Raw genomic sequence first — 18474 nt, forward strand, 5'->3', positions numbered from 1 at the left:
TTGCATTTCCTTTGGTCCAAGCCAACAGTTGTCCCACACATGCCCGAGCCAAGCCACGTCCTCTGTCCCTGTGATGAGCTGGTATCAGACACAGCTGTTGGCAAGCTTGAAACTGTTGCTGGGTCAGTAGTTGTGCCGACATGCTCTTTAAATTAGCAGAAGACATCTGCTCAGGTGTCTTTCTTTTAAACACGACCAAGCTATCCAGTTTTCTTCAGTAATCCACTTTTTTCTTTTCATTCCTGTTTTTCCTTCTAAAAAAAATATTAGTGGACATACTGAGTATGGGAAGCAGAGAGGAGAGACTATGCATTTCAACTGACAGCAAAATTTCCATAGATTTCAGCGTGTTCAGGTTTTCCTTCTGACCAGCCCACCACATTTGCTATGCAGATGGGATTTCCCCTACAGATCCTGCAGTTGGACCTGGGTGGGCAGAAGCAGCTCTGATTTTATCTCTGTTGTCCGTATATGCTAAGCTGCACAAACTGCTGACTGCTGAATCCTCCAGGTGAAGGACAAGACAAAAAACATTTTCAGGGATTTGAAAGGATGGAATTAACAAGGCAGGAGAATGTGAGTCTAAAAGGCAGGATAAACAATACAAGGATTTTTTTCCCCTTTCAGGAAACTGAAAGGAAAATTATCTGTAAATGTGCAGTGTTGATGGACAGCCTGCCAACAGCGAAAATGGGAGTCTCTGAAAGCCTTAGGAAAGAAAAATTCATGACCCAAATTAAGAAATATGAACTTGACAGGTGCTTCCTGTCAATGTGGAGATGAGGGAAGCAGAAGTGGGTTCCTCAAGTAAAGGATAATGACGATTCAGAGAACAGGTAATTTGTTTCTCCTCTCCGAGGAGCTCAGCACGGGGGGAGGGAGGAGGGATCCTGGCCCTGCTAATCAAGCCGTGCCGCCGGCTGGGTGTAATGGGTGCTGCTTCTGCTGAGAGGTTGTTATGTAAGGGAGTTGCATTTTAGAAAGTTGAAAATTGCTTTTCTCAGATTGCAGCAACTTCCTTCATTTACAGGAGATGCTCCACAGGAGAAGTGGATCAGTCCATCTCCCTTCTTCCCAGCAGAACAAATCCACGTCATTCTGGAACCATTCATTAGCTGGGAGTCCGAGGATGTAAATGTGTGTTTACTTCATCTCCTCAATGACACAGGCTGGTTCCCTCTGGAAACATCCAATGTTTTGTCCAGTCTAGTTTTAAAAGCATAAGGGTACAGGCTCCTTCCTCTTCTGGTTCAGCAGCATTCACAGTTGGGGAGTTCTCACTGATAATGAGTATCAGTTTTCCTCAGTGACATTACTTCATTCTTAATTGCATTCCAATAAATTAAGGCTTCATAATTCTTTCAGTCTTGGTGCTTAAGTCTTCCAGGTCTTTTTATTGGGAAGTAATGTTCCTCTAACCCTAAGCCATAATTTAACTATGCTAAATTTAGTTACCTCTGTTGCGCTCCTCTCTAAAATCAGTTTAATATCTTTTGCTGTTTTCTGCAGAACTTCCTGTGTCTTGTTATATGTATTACTCAGCACAAACACTTATGTTCTTGTCTGCTTCATCTCTCCAGACTGGAAACAGGATACTATACACCTTGAAATATGTAACACCAATGTCTCGTTTCTGCCAACCTCAGTGCAAATTACTAAAGCAGGTTTACACTCACCATCTAGGGCTCCCTGTGGACACCTTCCCTCGTTTCAGAAGTTATTTCAGAAAATTGTTCACTTTAGAATATAATGAGTTTCACCTTTTTGAAAATTAGGGTGATTAGGAGAATATGTTCCTAGTAGAGAAATGGGGTTCTTCCCTTCACATTTCCTTATTTTTCAGTATGTCATATGTTTTTACCACCATGTTTTACATGATGCCATGGAGAGAGAGGCAAAGCCAGCAAGATGCATCTGCTTTGTCAAAGTTACAAGATACATACAAAGTTGTCATTCCACAGCACTGTTGTAGCAGATTCTATACCACCAGCAGCATTTATTCTACACCACCAGTTTAATGAAACATAGTTCAGAATATATATACCATCCTAGCAAGGGCAATTTAAGTGGCCTAGTGAGGTACCACATTCCAAGATGCATCTTTTTATCCTCACAGATGTGACTCCGAAAGGCAGTACCAGCAACCAGTCCTAATGTGTAAAATGTAATGTTTCACATTCTCTTTTTTTGCATTCCCAAGAAGCTTATGACACCTGAAAACTTTAATCCACCATATGCCTCACTTGATTCCTAAATTGCTCTTCAGTTCTTTTTCTCACTGTTCAAAGGGAACCCTGGCTGATAAAGGATGCACCAGGAACACACGGGTTGAGGCTGAAAGGGCTCATACAAGTTGTGACAGATTCACTTCACTGAGCATTAATCCACTTTAATCCAATTGGATCACATACCAAACTAGCAAAATCCTTGAGGCTTTCACAGCATCAGTTCCGTTAATATTTAAAGGTTAACAAAGTCAGTAGATCCTGTGCTATTTGTATCTATATTGAGAACTTCAGCTGAGAATTTGTAAAATAAGTTAATGAATATGAAGTAGAGACCACACACTGATAACACTCTCTTAGGTTTGTTTTTCATTTTTTTCTCCAACAGGATGTAGAGCCCCAAAATCTTCTATCAGAATGCAAGTGCCATAAGCTTATCATGCTTCAATAACTCAGTCATTTCAAGGATATCAAAGTGAGAGAAAAATACAAGAAGATGCCAAATGTTCAAATCTACTACAACTTCCTCACTGATTGGGAAAGCAAAGTGTTCCTAAATCTCGAAATGCCTCATGCAGGCACAGCAAATAAACAATCTGGGGTAGATGACAATCTCCAAAACCCAAGAGGATGGAGGAAAGATGCAGAGAGCTATAAAAAAAGCTGTCAAGTGCATCATCTTGCTGTAGCACTGTTCTTGTAAAGATGCAAGAGCACTTGCAGCTGTTAAATACTGAGGAGAAACAGCTTAACATCCAAGTGTAGCCCTCAGAGGGGATCCTACAGAGAGACAAGATTTTTCAAAGGCTGATGAAAACTTGAAGGACACCAAAACTGAAAAAAACCCCCCACAATAAATGTGATTTAAAAATATATAAAAATATATATAACCCCCTATGTATAAAAGCCTTCCTTGAAGGCCCCAAAGGAAGAAATTATGCTTATTCATATATCTGACAGACATTTGTCCCCAATTCAATAAACTAATGTTGTAACTAACGCACTCTGCACTCAAATGCAATAGAAAACCAAGGTCTTGACCAGCTGCTGCCTTTCTGGAAAGATATCAGGGCTCTCAGGAAAGAGCAGATGTTAATCTGTGCTCAGGATGGCTCCAACCTGGCCATTTCCCTCAGCTTCCAATTTTCATGGGCAAGAGCATGCTGATTCACTCCGAGCCCGGCACAGGATAGTACAGGTTTATCCCAGAAGACATTGCAGTGACAGACTCAAAATAAATGAAAACTTCAGGATCAAAGGCATGATGTAAAATCCTAAAACATTTTCTGCCTCAAGGTCATCCATACAAGAAGTATTATGGGTTCTGTAATAACAGAAGCAGTCGCTTCGTTGAAATTAATTTATTTTGAGAATATCCCTTTTAATCCTCCATGCATTTTTTAGCACAAAAAGTTGAATTTACCACAACCTCCTTCATAAAACTTAATATTGTATGTCTGGTAATGTGGCTGTTTCAACAATTCCTCACTGGAAATCCCACACCTGTGAAACCTTGGCAACACTGTTAGTAAGTGACCTACACAAAGTTTAATAGAAAATTTTTACTGAATATCCTCTGTTTAATGTAAACAAGGCAGGAGGCAAAACAAGGAGTATATATTTTATATAGTTACATTATTTTACAGGGCACAGTAAGCATGAAGAACATGTTTTGAAAACCCTGTGTGATATGCAATATCAGGTATGGATTTTCCATGTAGCCCCAGGTCTACTACAGGACTCTTCCATTTTACCAAGCACTTTGGGTTAGTATTTCTTTTAGCAAGACAAAGAGCACTAAGAGAATGTCATCTGTGAGATTACGCAGCAGGTTATGGTAGAAATTACCATGCATTACAAAGCCATTCCATGATTACTTGTGCCCTGTAAAATCAAGTGTGGCAATCTTTACACTAATCATAGTGTAAGCAAGCTCAGGATTCTGGTCCTTTTATATATATATGTATATATATATATATACATAGGTGATATACAGCCAGACTCAAGCTGTGTATCAAGTCACAGCTTTTATATTGCACAGACAATATATAGTAAGAACATTACACAGACAGAATCTGAATACCAGGAATATTACAGTCATATGAGAAACTAAGGACAAACTTGTTCTACCAGAGCTAGCACATGGCTTATTACAAAATTTTCTAAATCAGACTCTAAATCAAATACATACTATAAATGAGAAAAAATGTAAAAAATGCTCCTATTTACACACATGTGCATCAGGATTAAAATGTGGGTGGGGTCTGCCTTTTGAAATAAAAAATTATTCTAGTATTACCTCTCAAGTATTCCAATCTAATACTAGTGGCCCTATTTTCTAAGGGGTAAGCACTCACATTTCCCACTGACATCTGAAGGATCTGCATATGCCATGAACTCTTCAGGCCTTATATTTTCTCAGGTGGCCCTCTCTGGGTAATAAATAACCACATACAGACACACACACACACAAACAAAATGGGCACCTCAATGACATGCATAGATCGAAAAGGTGAAAACATGGACCTCAACTAACTTCTAACCTTTTGTTAAAAAAAAAAAAGTGCATGAAAAATATCACCACAAAAATAATTAAACGAGTTCCATCTCTTATGGAAGATTAAATCACTTTTACAAAAATAAAGGTCATTGTCATCAGGTATAGTAATTAAGGGTTTGGAGGCAGCACTCACAAGAACAGTTTAGGCTAAAGCAACTTTAAGGATTGCTTCACTTCTATCAGGATGGATCCATGTCTTATAAATTTATGAACTAAATAACATTTGATTTGCAAGAACATCACCAATGTCACTGGAGACTGTACAATTATAGCCTGAATTTCAGACTGATTATAGTTATATCTACTTATTTTTCTCATGGACAAGCTTAAGGAACTGTGTTTGCAGCTTGGCAAACTGTTTTGCATTGAAATGCCACAGAGGCATTACAGTGTAATGAGCTCAGGTATCAGTGAAAACAGCAATGACAACAAAAGAGGTTGATGTTAATGCTTTCATTTGAGATCAGGCATCTCTTGAATGGCATTATAAATTCTTATATTACTTGGAATGCTCTTGGAAGTTTTAACATTTCTCTCATTTTCATTTATAGTAGCATTACTGTTTCCAGTTTCCACTGAAACTGGGACATCAGAAGTACTCTGGAGCATACACTTAAAAAAAAATAATGAAAAAAGAAAATTTGAGGAAAAAGTAATTAAGCTCAAGCAAAATCAAAAAGACCCAAATTCAGTAAAGCATCACTATTTGTGCTCAATAGCTTAACTTTGTTTATGTAAAAAATTGCAATTTAAGGACAAAATTCTTGAAATTAAGCTTATGTTTAACTGTTTTGCTGAATTGGGACCTTATTTATAACAAATATATGTATTAAACATCTCTCCGCAAAGACATCAACGTGTTCTAAACTATGTGTCAGGTATCAATGAAGCTTCTAATGCAGACCAACTGCAATACAGATCACTAAAAATGATTTGCTGCTTTCAAGGTATGTTTCTAAAGAACAAAAATGGAAAAAGTGTCATTTTATTAACTATATCCTACCGTGCTACTTGGACATGAAAACAATTTTGGGCTAAATTCATAAGAAAAAGAATCCTCACACAAACAGATGAGGAAGTAAAACACGCTTTTGTTTGCCAGAGAAATGCCACACTTTTTAAAAGTGTCCCAGTACAGGAAGCCATTGCATACAGGTTTTACTTGCCAAAATGTTTCCCCAGTTCCATAGCTACTTTCTCCAGCTGAACCTGTACTGGAAGCTTTTACAGCAGGACCCTCTTCACTGCTGACAACAATAAATTTAGCCCATTAACTGTGACACTGCTTTAATTAACCTGCTAACTTAAAAGGCCTCTCAACATCCAGGCTCCATAAACATTAAAAAACAAGACCTCGAAGGCATGGATTCAGAGCAAAATCTGATTCTCTGCTACAGTCACGTAAATCCAGAAAAAATCTAGTGACTGAGTAAATTAGTCCATCATTGTATGTGAGCAGTGAGATCTGAAATGGGCTTTAACTGTGCAAACAGGGCAGGAGGAAAGACAAATGAAGAAACACAACGTAAACAGGAGTGAAGCTCTACATTGCCTGCCCATGGTACGTTCATAGGAGGGGTCCTGCACACACGTGTGAGGTCAGGACAGGTCTCTCACCCCAGACATCCAGCGTGACTGGAAGGTTCAAGCACAGCCCCCCACACCTGCCAGTGCTCAGTAAGAGCTCTGCCAAGTGCAGGCTACCACCAACAGAAGCAAAGCACACTGACGTGGCCTCCACTTGCAGTGCCAACAGCTGCCCTGGCTGATGGCATTCATACTGAAAAGGATTCACTGAAAGGCATTCCTGCATCCCAGCATTATGAAAAGTAGGTGCAAATTTTGGTCCTGTATAAGTTATCAATGTTTTAACTGAGTTGGCATCACTGTGATGGCTAGGTGAGCAACAGAAACATCTCAAAAAATAACAGAATGCTGCCAATTTTCAAGGCACAGAAGATTCTTAAAGCAATTCAGGCTATATACCAATTTAAAAGAAATTAAAAATACTGTTTCAGCAACAACTACTAATGACCTAGAATTAACCTCTCTGTAAAGGTGACATGGGTCAAACGTCTACAATTCTCATGAAAAAACCTAAAGCAAATCTAGTTATGCAGATGACCTGGAATGACAGAGACAAGCATGCTACAAACATGTACACTTCAGATATATTTGTTATGGATGTGATGCCGAATCAGGATTAATTTCATCAGTATGATTTTATACTGACATATCTCTTGAAGTAATCCATTAAGGAATCAAGCTCAGAGTTGTCTTTAAGATCCACCAAAACAAAAATGACCCCTCATTAACATATCCTACTGTATATGGATTGGTGGATTTTTTGAACCTCATCGTTTTTAATAACATACATTGCAACTATAATTTCCTTTCATATCTCCAACAGAAAAGAAGAAGAATTAAGACATAAAAATGTTATAAAATGAATTTGCTTTTTAAAACTAATATGGTCACAAAGTACATGTGAGCCCCAGAACATAAGACCAAACTCTCTAAACATTGTCATTAGAATAACCAAGGTCTGATGTCTGTGGTTCTTCATGCAGCTTTTGCAGCTCTTCACACAGTGGCTAGAAATGCTATGTATTGGTTTCTCCCAAAATGCCTTCACTCGAGGTCCACTTGAATCCTCCTCTCTCGCAATCTGAACATCTGGTGAAAGGAAGTTGTTTTCCAGTTCTGCCAAACGTCCCCTTACATTTTTCCAGGAGGCACCACCTCTTCTCTTCGGGTGTTGTCAATGGACTTGTGGCTGAAGGGAGCCTGGTGGCTTCCCAGCCTGACCCCCCAGGGCTGCTCACGGTGTGGCCGAGGTGTGGTACTTCACAAAGGCGATCGCTGCCAGCTCTTTGCAGAACTCTTCCAGCACAATCACGCCCTCTAGTAACGTCATGTGGTCAATGCTGGGACAGAGAGAGAATTGCAGGGAGTCAGGACTGGCATACACAAAACCGGCCATGGGTCTTGGAAAACGTGCAGCGTTATTTACTCACATGGGCCCTTCGGGCTCCAAGCCCAGTAGGCGTTTTCTGACCAGCAGAAGTTTGGGAGTGAAATCTGGGATGCGTTGGATTCTTACCATGAGGTCCCCGACGACCTGTAAAGCCATGGACACACAAAGTTACCGCCTGTGCAGAGCGCCTGGCAGGAAGGTTAATGACACAGACCCACTTCAGCCTCCTCACAGGGTCACAGAACAACATGTGCAGTAGCTGCTCTGCCCCAAAAGAGGAGCAGGAAGTAAAGAGATACAAACGCCTTACTTGCTGTTGTCACAAATAGCATTACTTGTTTTAATTACGTGGATGATTAATTTGTCTTAGTAAATGTTGACGCAGGCAATTGACCAGTAAATTTATGGGTTTAGGGAAAGCACAAGGGGAGAGAGTGAAGATTTGTATTTTGGAATGGGGAGGGCTGCTGGGAAGAAGGGAGCCAAGCCCTCTGTCAGTACTGGGCAAGCAGCATTAACAAGCTGCTGACCAGCTTAATAACAGCTGGTGCGTGGGGTAAGCGAGGGATTCTGACTAGGAAGATTGCAGTGTGACAGGCAGCCAGCCAGCACTTCTAGGATGCAGGTCTGGCAGGAAGAGATGGAATCAGAGAGGGGGAGAAGGGGACTTTAGATAAATCCAGGACTATATCATCAACAACAGCCTTAATCAGAAAAAAAAGGAGCCTGAGCAGAGACACTCAGCCAGGCACTGGGCATTAAGGAGTGTTCTTGTGTGTGTATCAAAACCATCTCTCCCATCCAAGTGCAAACCTGGCCTGTTCCCATGGCACTACCTGACTTTGCCTGCAAGTGACAGAAATGTGACCTAGTCCAGTTTAAAGCACCAGCATTGCCAGAGGGGATATCTTGTATCTACACAATGAAACTAAACAACAAAAAATTCTGAAGATATGAAATAAATTTTCAGTATTTTTGGTAGAAAATCCAAAATCTTGACTCAAATCAAGACTGTAAGAGAAACCATTTGCCAACTTCAACTACCCAGCAACTAGTACCTCTAACTACAAAGTTATTAAATATATTTCTGCTGTATAGCCATATGTATTACCTGTGTGTTTACTCACCCTGACAATCACAGAGAAGAGAGACTTGCAGCCAGAGGCAAGGTTTACATAGGGATCCAGAAGGTATTCATGTATATGAGGATGGGGAAACAGGGACAGTTTGGACAACACTGACGTAACTTGTAAATTTACATCATAGGGCTGCAAAAAATGGAAAAAACAGTGCTCAGTTATTTTCATGCTGGCTTCTCTTCATCCAGCTTGTGTTTATTTAACTACCAGAACATTATATACAGGGTTATGAATAAAGACAGATAAAAAGTTAGATTAGAAGACAGGCCCAATCTCTGCTTTTCACAACAGCAGTATTGTGAATATGACAGATGAGTATTAGATATTATTATCTGTATAACTGCTACAACCACTTGAAGCTTTTGCACACTTGTTTATTGTAGGGTAAGTCCTCTTCCCATAAAACATTTCTTCAGCTAAACAAATAGCATAGAATCAGCTTAGATTAAACATCTGCTTGCTTCTGATGGGAAACTGTGAAGCATATGAGCTAAGGAAATTGGCAGAGACAAATCCATGTTTAGGGCTAATATGTTATTTCTCTTCTACTTCATTTTTTCTGGGTAAGAAGCATTGCAGAAGGCCTGGTCATCTTGTGGCAGCATGCTATGGGAGATGAGACAGTCCTGGGCTGAGAAAGCAGTATAAAATTCTGAGCTGCTTCTCTACCTCCTTTCTGCAAATCAACCAAATGGGAGATGCAACACTGTCAGATGCTGGAAGATGCTCCTAAGTCATAAGGAAAAAAATAGTACCTAATTTTCTAGGAAAAAAATTAGGGCCTAGTATAAAGGATTTTACCATCCCAGTAAGAAACTCATTTCCATAAAAGCAAGTATTTTCACCACAGCTTCTAAATGTTCCAAATACTTTTTTCCCATCTTTGATTTTCTCATCACAGCGAAAACAAGCTGACACTTTTAATTCAGCCCCAAATTTGCAAACTAATGGAGTTTCCTTCTATCTAGTCAATGGTAGAACAGACTACATTGACAAGAGATGGACAAACATTCCTTTGGTACACACAACTCTGTCAATCAACCTTGTCGATTTAAGTGGATTACAGGGCCCTCATTCCATCTCTAGATCTGCATATTGGTAGTAACATCCTCAATGGCATAATCACATCTAGAATAGGGTGATTTAATGACCTCCAATTATCATCTCTACGCTCTCAAGTTAACATCCCACTGAAAAATCAGAGAACAAATTCTTGCCTCTTTCTGATTTGGAAGAATTTACCCTCAGACTAAGACAGTTAGCTATTAAGACATTAGCTATGTGTACATGTCTAAGCTTGCATTAGCCTACTCAGCAGAGATCTGACACTTGATACACTTGACAACACACAAACATCTCCTGCCATCTTAGATGCTCCAGAGTATCTGCTGGTCTCTTGATGGTTCCACAGATGGTGAATCCTGCAAGATCTCTGTTGTAACCACAAGCTTGTAGGAATATCTTGGGCAACACATACCTCAGTTCAGGCACCTGAGAGCAGCTTTCAGTCCATACAGTTGCAGAAGCTGAGATGGTGATCCACTTTACACTAAAAGAGACCTGCTTTTCAGCATAAGAGCTACCGGGGCTGTTTGCACAAAATTTCCACTGACTAGACATGGATACCTAACTAATATTTAGGTACCTTATTCTTGAATTTGTTACCACACATTGTTGCATAGCAAAGTTGGCTTACAGATCTTCTGAAGTGAAAGCACATATTTCTTTTGGTCAGTGACAGTTATTTTGGTACGTGATACTCCAGCAATAAATTCATCCCAATCTCCTAACAAATAAAGCTTTAAGACGCTGGACCAGAGATGTTATAGGTAGAAGAGATCACTACACTTTGAGTTATTATGGCAGAGCTACTCTGCAGAGAGAGACACAAATTCCTTCCATAAATCCATTCACTGCCTACCTAGCTGATCTGTAGAAGGTCTTTAGAGCTGTCTGAATCAGCCAATTCATTAGGAAGCTTTGAAGCAATGAGCATTATCTGATGTTCACAAGAAGAGAAGAAAACAAAGTAGTAACAGTGCTGCATTGTTCAGACAGATTGCTGTTGTGATTTCAACTAATTGAGAGCATTAAGGAAAGCTGCTTCTTCACACAGAGCTTTTATTTCTGTCCATATGTCAGCAGACTAACTAAGACGGCCCCATTTCAGATAACATCCTAAAAACTTTCCCTGTAACTGAAAAGATTAAATGCAGCAAAATTTGAAGTTCAGGAAGGTTAAAAAAAATTCTTAGCAAACAGTCAATTCCATAGAAATTTATAGTATTATCAGGAGGAAGAAGGTAGTGTCTAGTAGATGAGGTACTTGAAACAATTTACTTCACTTTTTGTGCCTCAGCTATCTTCTGACAGAAACTATGTTAGTGGTACCTGCCACCTCTGCAAAGTTTTCTGGTATCATAATCACATCAGAGTGTTCCCCTGAACGCTCACAGAGCTGACCTAAAGGCTGCTACTGGCTTCCTGACATGTTCCCTGTGCATTTCTAGGTTCAAATGGCTCTGCTTATGACCAGGAAATCTGGCACTACCACAGCTAATGGTTTATTCTGTAGATAGCTCCATATGCAAAACAGGAAAGAATTGTACAAGCTTCTGAAACTGGTACAACCACATTTGTAGCCACTCCAGCTGGTATTACAGGGAAGGTAATCAAGATTTTCAGGGCTCATTTTCACTGGAAAGAAAAATTATCTTCTTGATCTAAAGCAGTAATATTGACTTGAGGAACATAAGCCTAGAGTTTAGAGAAGGCAAAGAAACACTAAGTTTCCACAAAGGGAAACTCCTTCTCACCTCCCTGACCCCTCACCTTCTCCCCAGAAAGTCGAGGTTCTGCGAACTGGCTGAACACAGAAACAAACGGGCATCAGAAAAAGTAATTTTCTTTTAATTCTTTTGTACTAATCTGGATCTGACATGTCACACCACCTTTTCAGAACAAGGAGCCTGTCAGGTTTTACCTCATTTGTTTGCCTTTAGCAGATATATTTTTATTATTTGAAGATAATCAAACAGGAAAAAATGTACTTCACATTACAGGTAGAAAAGAATACCATATAGAAACTTTCACAGGAAAGTTTTTTAAAAACTGAAAAAATCGGGAAAGTATTAACAGTGATGCAGTAAGTTCTTTTCACCTTACACAGTGACATAAACTGCTTCCTGAACAAGACTTCAGATTGAAGTTCACTGAAATGTGGCAGAAAGATGAGGTACCATATTTTATTTACTGGAATATGTACATGCTTTTTAAGTGTAAATGCTGTAAAATGAAAACAGAACCATTTTACAACAAACACTGTAAAATGAAAACAGAACAGAAAAATGCTAAGACTGAAGGATTCCTAACATACTATCTTAGGAATTCTTAAGATACTATCTTATCTTCATCTTTTATCTTAAGGATATACCTTCCTTACTCAAATGATATTTCTGGTCAATAAAACATTCGGTACACAAAAAGGTGGCTAACAAAGATAAGAGAGTTTTTGTTCTTACTTTTGTGAAACTGATAATACTGATCACTGCAACATCCTGCAATCTACAGGGACCTGCACCAAGGACATGGGACATTACACAATAATACGAAACTATAATAGAAAACTGACTGATGGGAATCCATGGGACCTTATCAGCCCTTTAGCAGTGATGAAAGTATCAGAAATGGAATTCCTAACCTGTTTTTTCTTACCTGATCAAGAATCCTTCCCATTCTTTCAAACAGGACTTTCAAGAAGTGTCCTTCAAAAAATGACGCTTCTAAATTGCACTTTTCCAAAGATCTGGGAGATCCAGGCCACTCCCACCGTAAGCAAATGACACAATAATCCCGGAACTAGAAAAAAGTAGTTAGGAAAACAGACTTAAATCTCCATGGAAAAAATTTAATTTCTTTTGAATAGTACATACACCTTAAAATTATAATCTGTAGCTAAATGAAAACTCTAAGCTCAAAAAGAACAGTCCTTGCAAAGTAAACACTATCAGCAGGCACCTCATTTTCTTCTTGACATTCCTGCTACTAGGGTAGCTTGACAAACAACCAGTGGAGAACAGAGCTCCCAAAAAGCAGCTGGGGCCAAAGCACAAAGCAAAGCCAACAATACACATCCTGATTAGGGTTCTTCTAAGGTACGAATTGCATTCTTACACATTCTTCCTGTCAATACATTACCACATTTCCACTATAGGATGTGTAGCTTGTTTTGCTATTCAAACTGTGTTGCTCTCTAATTCCCAGGACAGGAAAGGCCTGTGTATATGCAAATATATATATATATATATATTTTCACACAAATGAAAAGAATTCCAGGGTTTCCTCTTGCCTCTTTTTGTTTCCTATCTCTCCTAACAGTCTTTCTCAACCTCTGTCCCTCATTTGCTCTGGGCTGCCTGATGTCTCACTTCCAAGGAGTTATACCTTGAAAGGAGCACAACTTATTGCAGAAAAAATAAGGAACACAGGAATAAACAGAAGCAAAAGAGAGAGAAAACAGACTCAGAAATTCTGCACTGCATGTAGCTTACCTACCTGTGCAGCCTTCCTGGAATAGAAATATGGAAGCAGAACAGCTATTTGGATGTAATAACAGCAATAGGCAGGGCTATTCTTAGGGGGGATATATTTTAACAGTAGCCATATCATTGTCAGGAAGTGACAGAAACCAATTCTGCTCTCTAATAACTCCCAGAATACTCTTTTTCCCAAGGCATGAAAGAAAGACAAAGATGATAAGTGGTTTCTGGCATCCAAGAATAGAAGATAGGGGAATTTTACATCAACCCTTGTTTTCTTATTCTCTATTTTCTATTCCCTTTCTTTTCAGGAGAGACTAGTTCAGGAGATAAAGCAATATAATAAATAAAGAAATCCAAGCTTCCCATCTTAAACTGCTGATAACATAATTCCAAGGTTATGGAATCTTTGAATTACCTATCAAATATAGCTCTCAATTACTGTCCTCCTTTGCATAAATTTTTCTACTTTAGAAAATTCACAGGACTTCAATATGAAAGCTGCAAGCAGGCATTGTCCTCTGACCAAGGAAACTTTATATTATATTTGTAAAAACAAAACTTGCATTTATTTCAAAGCAGTATATCATAAAGCTTTCCCTAGCTCCCCAACCTCCCAACTTCCAACCTGAATGCCTTAGGCTGCGCATTTCCCGTGATGAGCTTTTATTTTCAAAGTCCCAGATTGCATAACTCCTATGCAGCATTTTAATTTCTCTTTAGTTCTTTCAAACAGCTTGGCAGGCAATTCTCCAAGAGAATGCAGATAAATGCAAAAGCAAATTAAGAATCCATCCAAGGTTCAGATTTTCTCTCACTGTATTTGTTATATGAATATTAATGCATTTAATGTCATCCCTTATTCCCCCTAGAGCTATACAAGGTGAATTCATCATCAAAAGATCTCCAAAGGTAAGTTTTCATTAGAAAATGAAAATTGAATTTTCCCATCTTTCATTACCAAAAGATGCATTTATTAGGACTATTTAGAGAACCATTTGTATATTCTCATAAGCATTTCAAATTTCAAGGACCAAGGAAGACTTCACTGACTTACTTGTCTGTGGGCATCTCTGAGGTAAGTATCATAACCTGTACCCTCCACATGGTATGACGACTTTGCTTCATCAGGTACAAGACAGAGAAAACTAAAGAGAAAAAAAGTACATTAATGAGTATCTATATTCCACAGAGCATTGATCAATACTTTTTCATCATCTGTACCAGTGTACACAATGTTGAATTGTCTGGCCAATTAATCCACAGACTCTACCATAACTCTATGTTAGGAACAGAGACTACAAAATCTATTTAAGCATGTCTATTCCAACTACTGTTTGTAATAACAAGACATATACTTCAGAACTTTTGTATCTAACACTGGAGGTAAAATCCTCAGTGGAAGCATTTTCTCAGAATCAGCAGATAGAATGGAGATGAAAAGGAATATACATAACCAGTCAAGTACTTGCTAAAGGCCAGACTCCATCTTACTAGAAGTAAAAAAAATATACTTGGGAATAAACAAGCTGAAAGAGAACAAGAATTACAGGTAAAATTTTTCTAAACCTACTTCATAGGTAGCTTTATTTACCATAGTTTGCTGTGGTAAAAAATTAACATCTAAGACATACAAGAGTATTTGCATACAAATGCCCCAGTTACAAATATAACCGAATTGCCTTTACCAGATATGTAGTGAAAATACTGTATGTCCTTATTACTTCACCAATATCTGACCTAAAATGCATCATTAAATTTTGAATCATATTAGTAAATGTCTTGAAAAAAAGAATAAAAATTAGAACCACTGAAATTTCTGGAAAACAAAAAACCCTCAAGTCTTTGGACCCTGATTCCAAATTTCAGCTTTTTCCACACCCCAAGAACTGCTGGATGCTCCTGGAAGATTTTTATGCAGAAATATGTACTGGCTGACTTTTCATGTGGAGTTCATCTTATCCAAAAAAATATAAATTTGCAAAACACTGCAAATCCTGAAAAAAATTGTATTCACTGATGGAGATTACACGAGATGAATTTAGGAGAATATTCTTTGTGTCTTTGCTCCAAACCATGTCCACCATAAACTATATATAGCAGTACTGGGGGAAAGAGGGCAAGAAGTGACAATGTCTTTGTGTCCTAACTGTCCCCGGGCTGTTTGTTTCCTTTGGCCAACACCTCTGATTATTTCTGGGTAAGCAGATAGGTCAGCTGTGATACACCAGTGCTGCCTTGCTACCATGTATTAACAGAGCAAACAGCCTTTGTCCTAATATTAGTTCCTAAGAGAATTACCATCCCTAAGTTGCTTAGAGCAGAGCTTGCCCTCCTTGTGATATCCAATTTGCAGTATGACTGATAGGCACTGAGGTGTGTTACAGGTGACAGAGGTGCCCCCTAATTTTCAGGGAACAGAAGGTTATCTCCAGCATGGCAATTATTTACTTTTATTTATGTGCTTAAGGAACTTTAGGAAGTTTTGAGTTTTGTTTTTTTCCCTAAAATGTTTATGGCAAGACTCCCCATGCTTGTCCAGGAAGGTGAAGTCCTGGAACAGCAATTATTTCTGCGAAAAGCAAGTTTTATAATCAACGAGGCTTTCACAGTGAATTCCAGCTATTAAACTAGACCATTAGCTGCAAAGTTCTTCGATTTTTCTCATTTATGTTGAATTATTTTTACTTATGCAAGCTCTAATCTTTCAGAAGTAGTTTTCTGATAAAATGCCACATAATTTCCTTCTGCAGAGTCATTTTCCCAGCTGGCACAGAACAACATCCATTACAGAGTACATTTAATTTGCACAGTGTGTGCAGACACCCACACATTCAGACATTTCTTTAAGTGTTTGTTTCAACTTACCTATTTACAATTTTATGAACTTCAGTCTTCCCATCATTTTTTGGATGTTCTGGACTGACAGGTGGAGAAGCACTGAGCCACTCCTGTGCTGACAATGTGTTATCTGGAGACAGATCAGTAAATAATGGATCTTCCTCCAGGTCTCTGTGCGATTATATCAGACAAAAACATAATTATTGACAGAACATTATGGAAGGCAGGAATGTCTCTGTGCCACAAGGCATGCTCTGTGTTTTTCTTCTCTGAACAACTAGGATGTTTTCCAGAACAATACCATATCCATCTTATTACCTAGTTAATACACAGAAACACCAACCTGTATAATACCCAACATTCTGAACAACAGAGGAGACATTTTTGACTCATACAAAATCACTGCATTAAGTCACTTAAACTCTGTAGCCACAGTTTTCACATGAGAGAGAGTTATACTCAGGAAATATTTCAATTATTTTAGATGACTAAAATAGCTGGTGTGGCAAGTCCTTACCCTTCCATTGGTAAAAAAATTAGTTAGAAGAGTTACACAGGATATTTTAAAGGATTTTATGTAGGGTCCTAGAAAAGTTGTTCCATCAAGAAATGATTCAAGAACATAAATATAAACAAGGCACCTAAGTGGCTGACTTCAAGAATAATCTCACTGATTACAATACAAATATGCATAGACTTAACCTGGGTAGATGCATAAGTAAATTGATACACAAAGACCTTTGAGTGCCTATTGCTCTGCACAAAGGCTTGTGGTAATTTTAGTTTTTCTACTCCTGTTCTAAGAATTTACATAAGTTGCTGATGTAATAATTTCTGCATCACTTTATGGATATGGATTAATACACAAGAGCACTCAAGTGCTATCCAGGCTCACTTTTCTTTCAATTACTGAAAAAAACCCCGTTTTGTTCTAAAAATAAGGATCCAAGTTAGCTGTTGTGAAAACTTCCCTTAACAATGAAACTTACACTGCTCCAGCAATCTGTCCATTCTCTACCACATCTTTATCTTCTTGACAGGGGGGCTTGTATTCCATATAGTTTCTTTCTTCCAAATTTCTCAGAACCAAATTATAAAGAATGTGCTCATTGGGTTTTTGCAATAGGTGCTCAAACATTCGTAAAGTCATTATGCTGATCTGCAACATAAAAAGTTGACTTCAATAAACTGATGCACTGCTGCCCTATGGTTTTGGTCTTATATCTGGTTTGTACATCCTAGAACATTGCAATTACTTATTGACATTAGAGAAGGAAGCAAAAATCATACGAAAAATTAGGCAATTGTGACGCTGAATGTGGTATAAACATGGATGAAGAGTTCACACACATCTGAAAATCAATATGGGAATGTATTTTTTTTCTGTAAAACAAAAACTGTTCTGAAATCTGTCAAAATAACATATACATAATACAAAGAACATACAGAGAACTCACAATTTAGCTTTCCATATTACAATCAGATCCATGCTCAAAGATGGTTATCATAGTGCAAATGAGACACAGAACAGGACTTAAAGTTAGTAACAAATACCCAGAATAAAACAAAGTAATACTGGGATATTGTGACTAGAACTATAGGCTATGATTTTTACATGGAGATGCAGGCTTTTAAAAGGAGACTGACTTTAAGCAATATAGAGATAATTTTAAAAGACAGCTTTAGAGTGCTTAGCTTTGCCAAGATCAACTAATTTATACAGATAACTCATTCTGACAGGGTGAGCAGGTAGGCATACTGAAAAATTGATATGGGAAGGCATAGGTCTGTATTTCAGGCAAGCTTGGTTTTTATTTGAAAAAACAGAGTGGAGGTTGTTTCTCCTGAGGAGGGATTTTACTGAAGTAAATTATTTTAACAATGTTTATAGCGTGTAAAGAGTTTGAAGTTATTATATCATTTAATTGGTATTGTGTATATTCTCTGATCACACTTCATCTAAAACCCAAATCTATATCTTATATGATAACAACACAGAATTGACACACTATGGAAAATAACAGTGATACAACATTTAACAAAGCACAAATTAAAATGCAATTACAGATGCTGAGTTTGCCCTGTCTTACAGGTGAGCAAATCTAACTAGATATGCATAGTTGGCAGGCAAATTTAGAAAAGAATCTTTAGTAAAGGTTACAACATGCTAGTTGGAGAAAACAGCTTGACTTTC

General features: G+C 38.3%; 1 protein-coding gene across 2 annotated transcripts in view; it reads right to left on the bottom strand.

The window, feature by feature from the left end:
• Positions 1–3571: 3571 nt before the first annotated feature.
• FAM160B1 (family with sequence similarity 160 member B1) overlaps positions 3572–18474 on the bottom strand; it is a 33954-nt gene continuing 19051 nt past the window's right edge. For both annotated transcript variants that reach the window (XM_017804011.1, XM_017804010.1), the window contains 7 exons: positions 17270–17439; positions 16308–16451; positions 14497–14587; positions 12616–12759; positions 8890–9030; positions 7803–7906; positions 3572–7712 (listed from right to left, as the gene is read on the bottom strand). In XM_017804011.1, coding sequence (XP_017659500.1) covers positions 7607–7712; positions 7803–7906; positions 8890–9030; positions 12616–12759; positions 14497–14587; positions 16308–16451; positions 17270–17439 — 900 coding nt within the window. In that variant the 3' untranslated portion in view covers positions 3572–7606. The remainder of the gene's footprint in view (positions 7713–7802; positions 7907–8889; positions 9031–12615; positions 12760–14496; positions 14588–16307; positions 16452–17269; positions 17440–18474) is intronic.

Source organism: Lepidothrix coronata, unplaced genomic scaffold, assembly GCF_001604755.1.
Source record: "Lepidothrix coronata isolate B3197 unplaced genomic scaffold, Lepidothrix_coronata-1.0 Scaffold8, whole genome shotgun sequence".
Classification (NCBI taxonomy): Eukaryota; Metazoa; Chordata; class Aves; order Passeriformes; family Pipridae; genus Lepidothrix; species Lepidothrix coronata.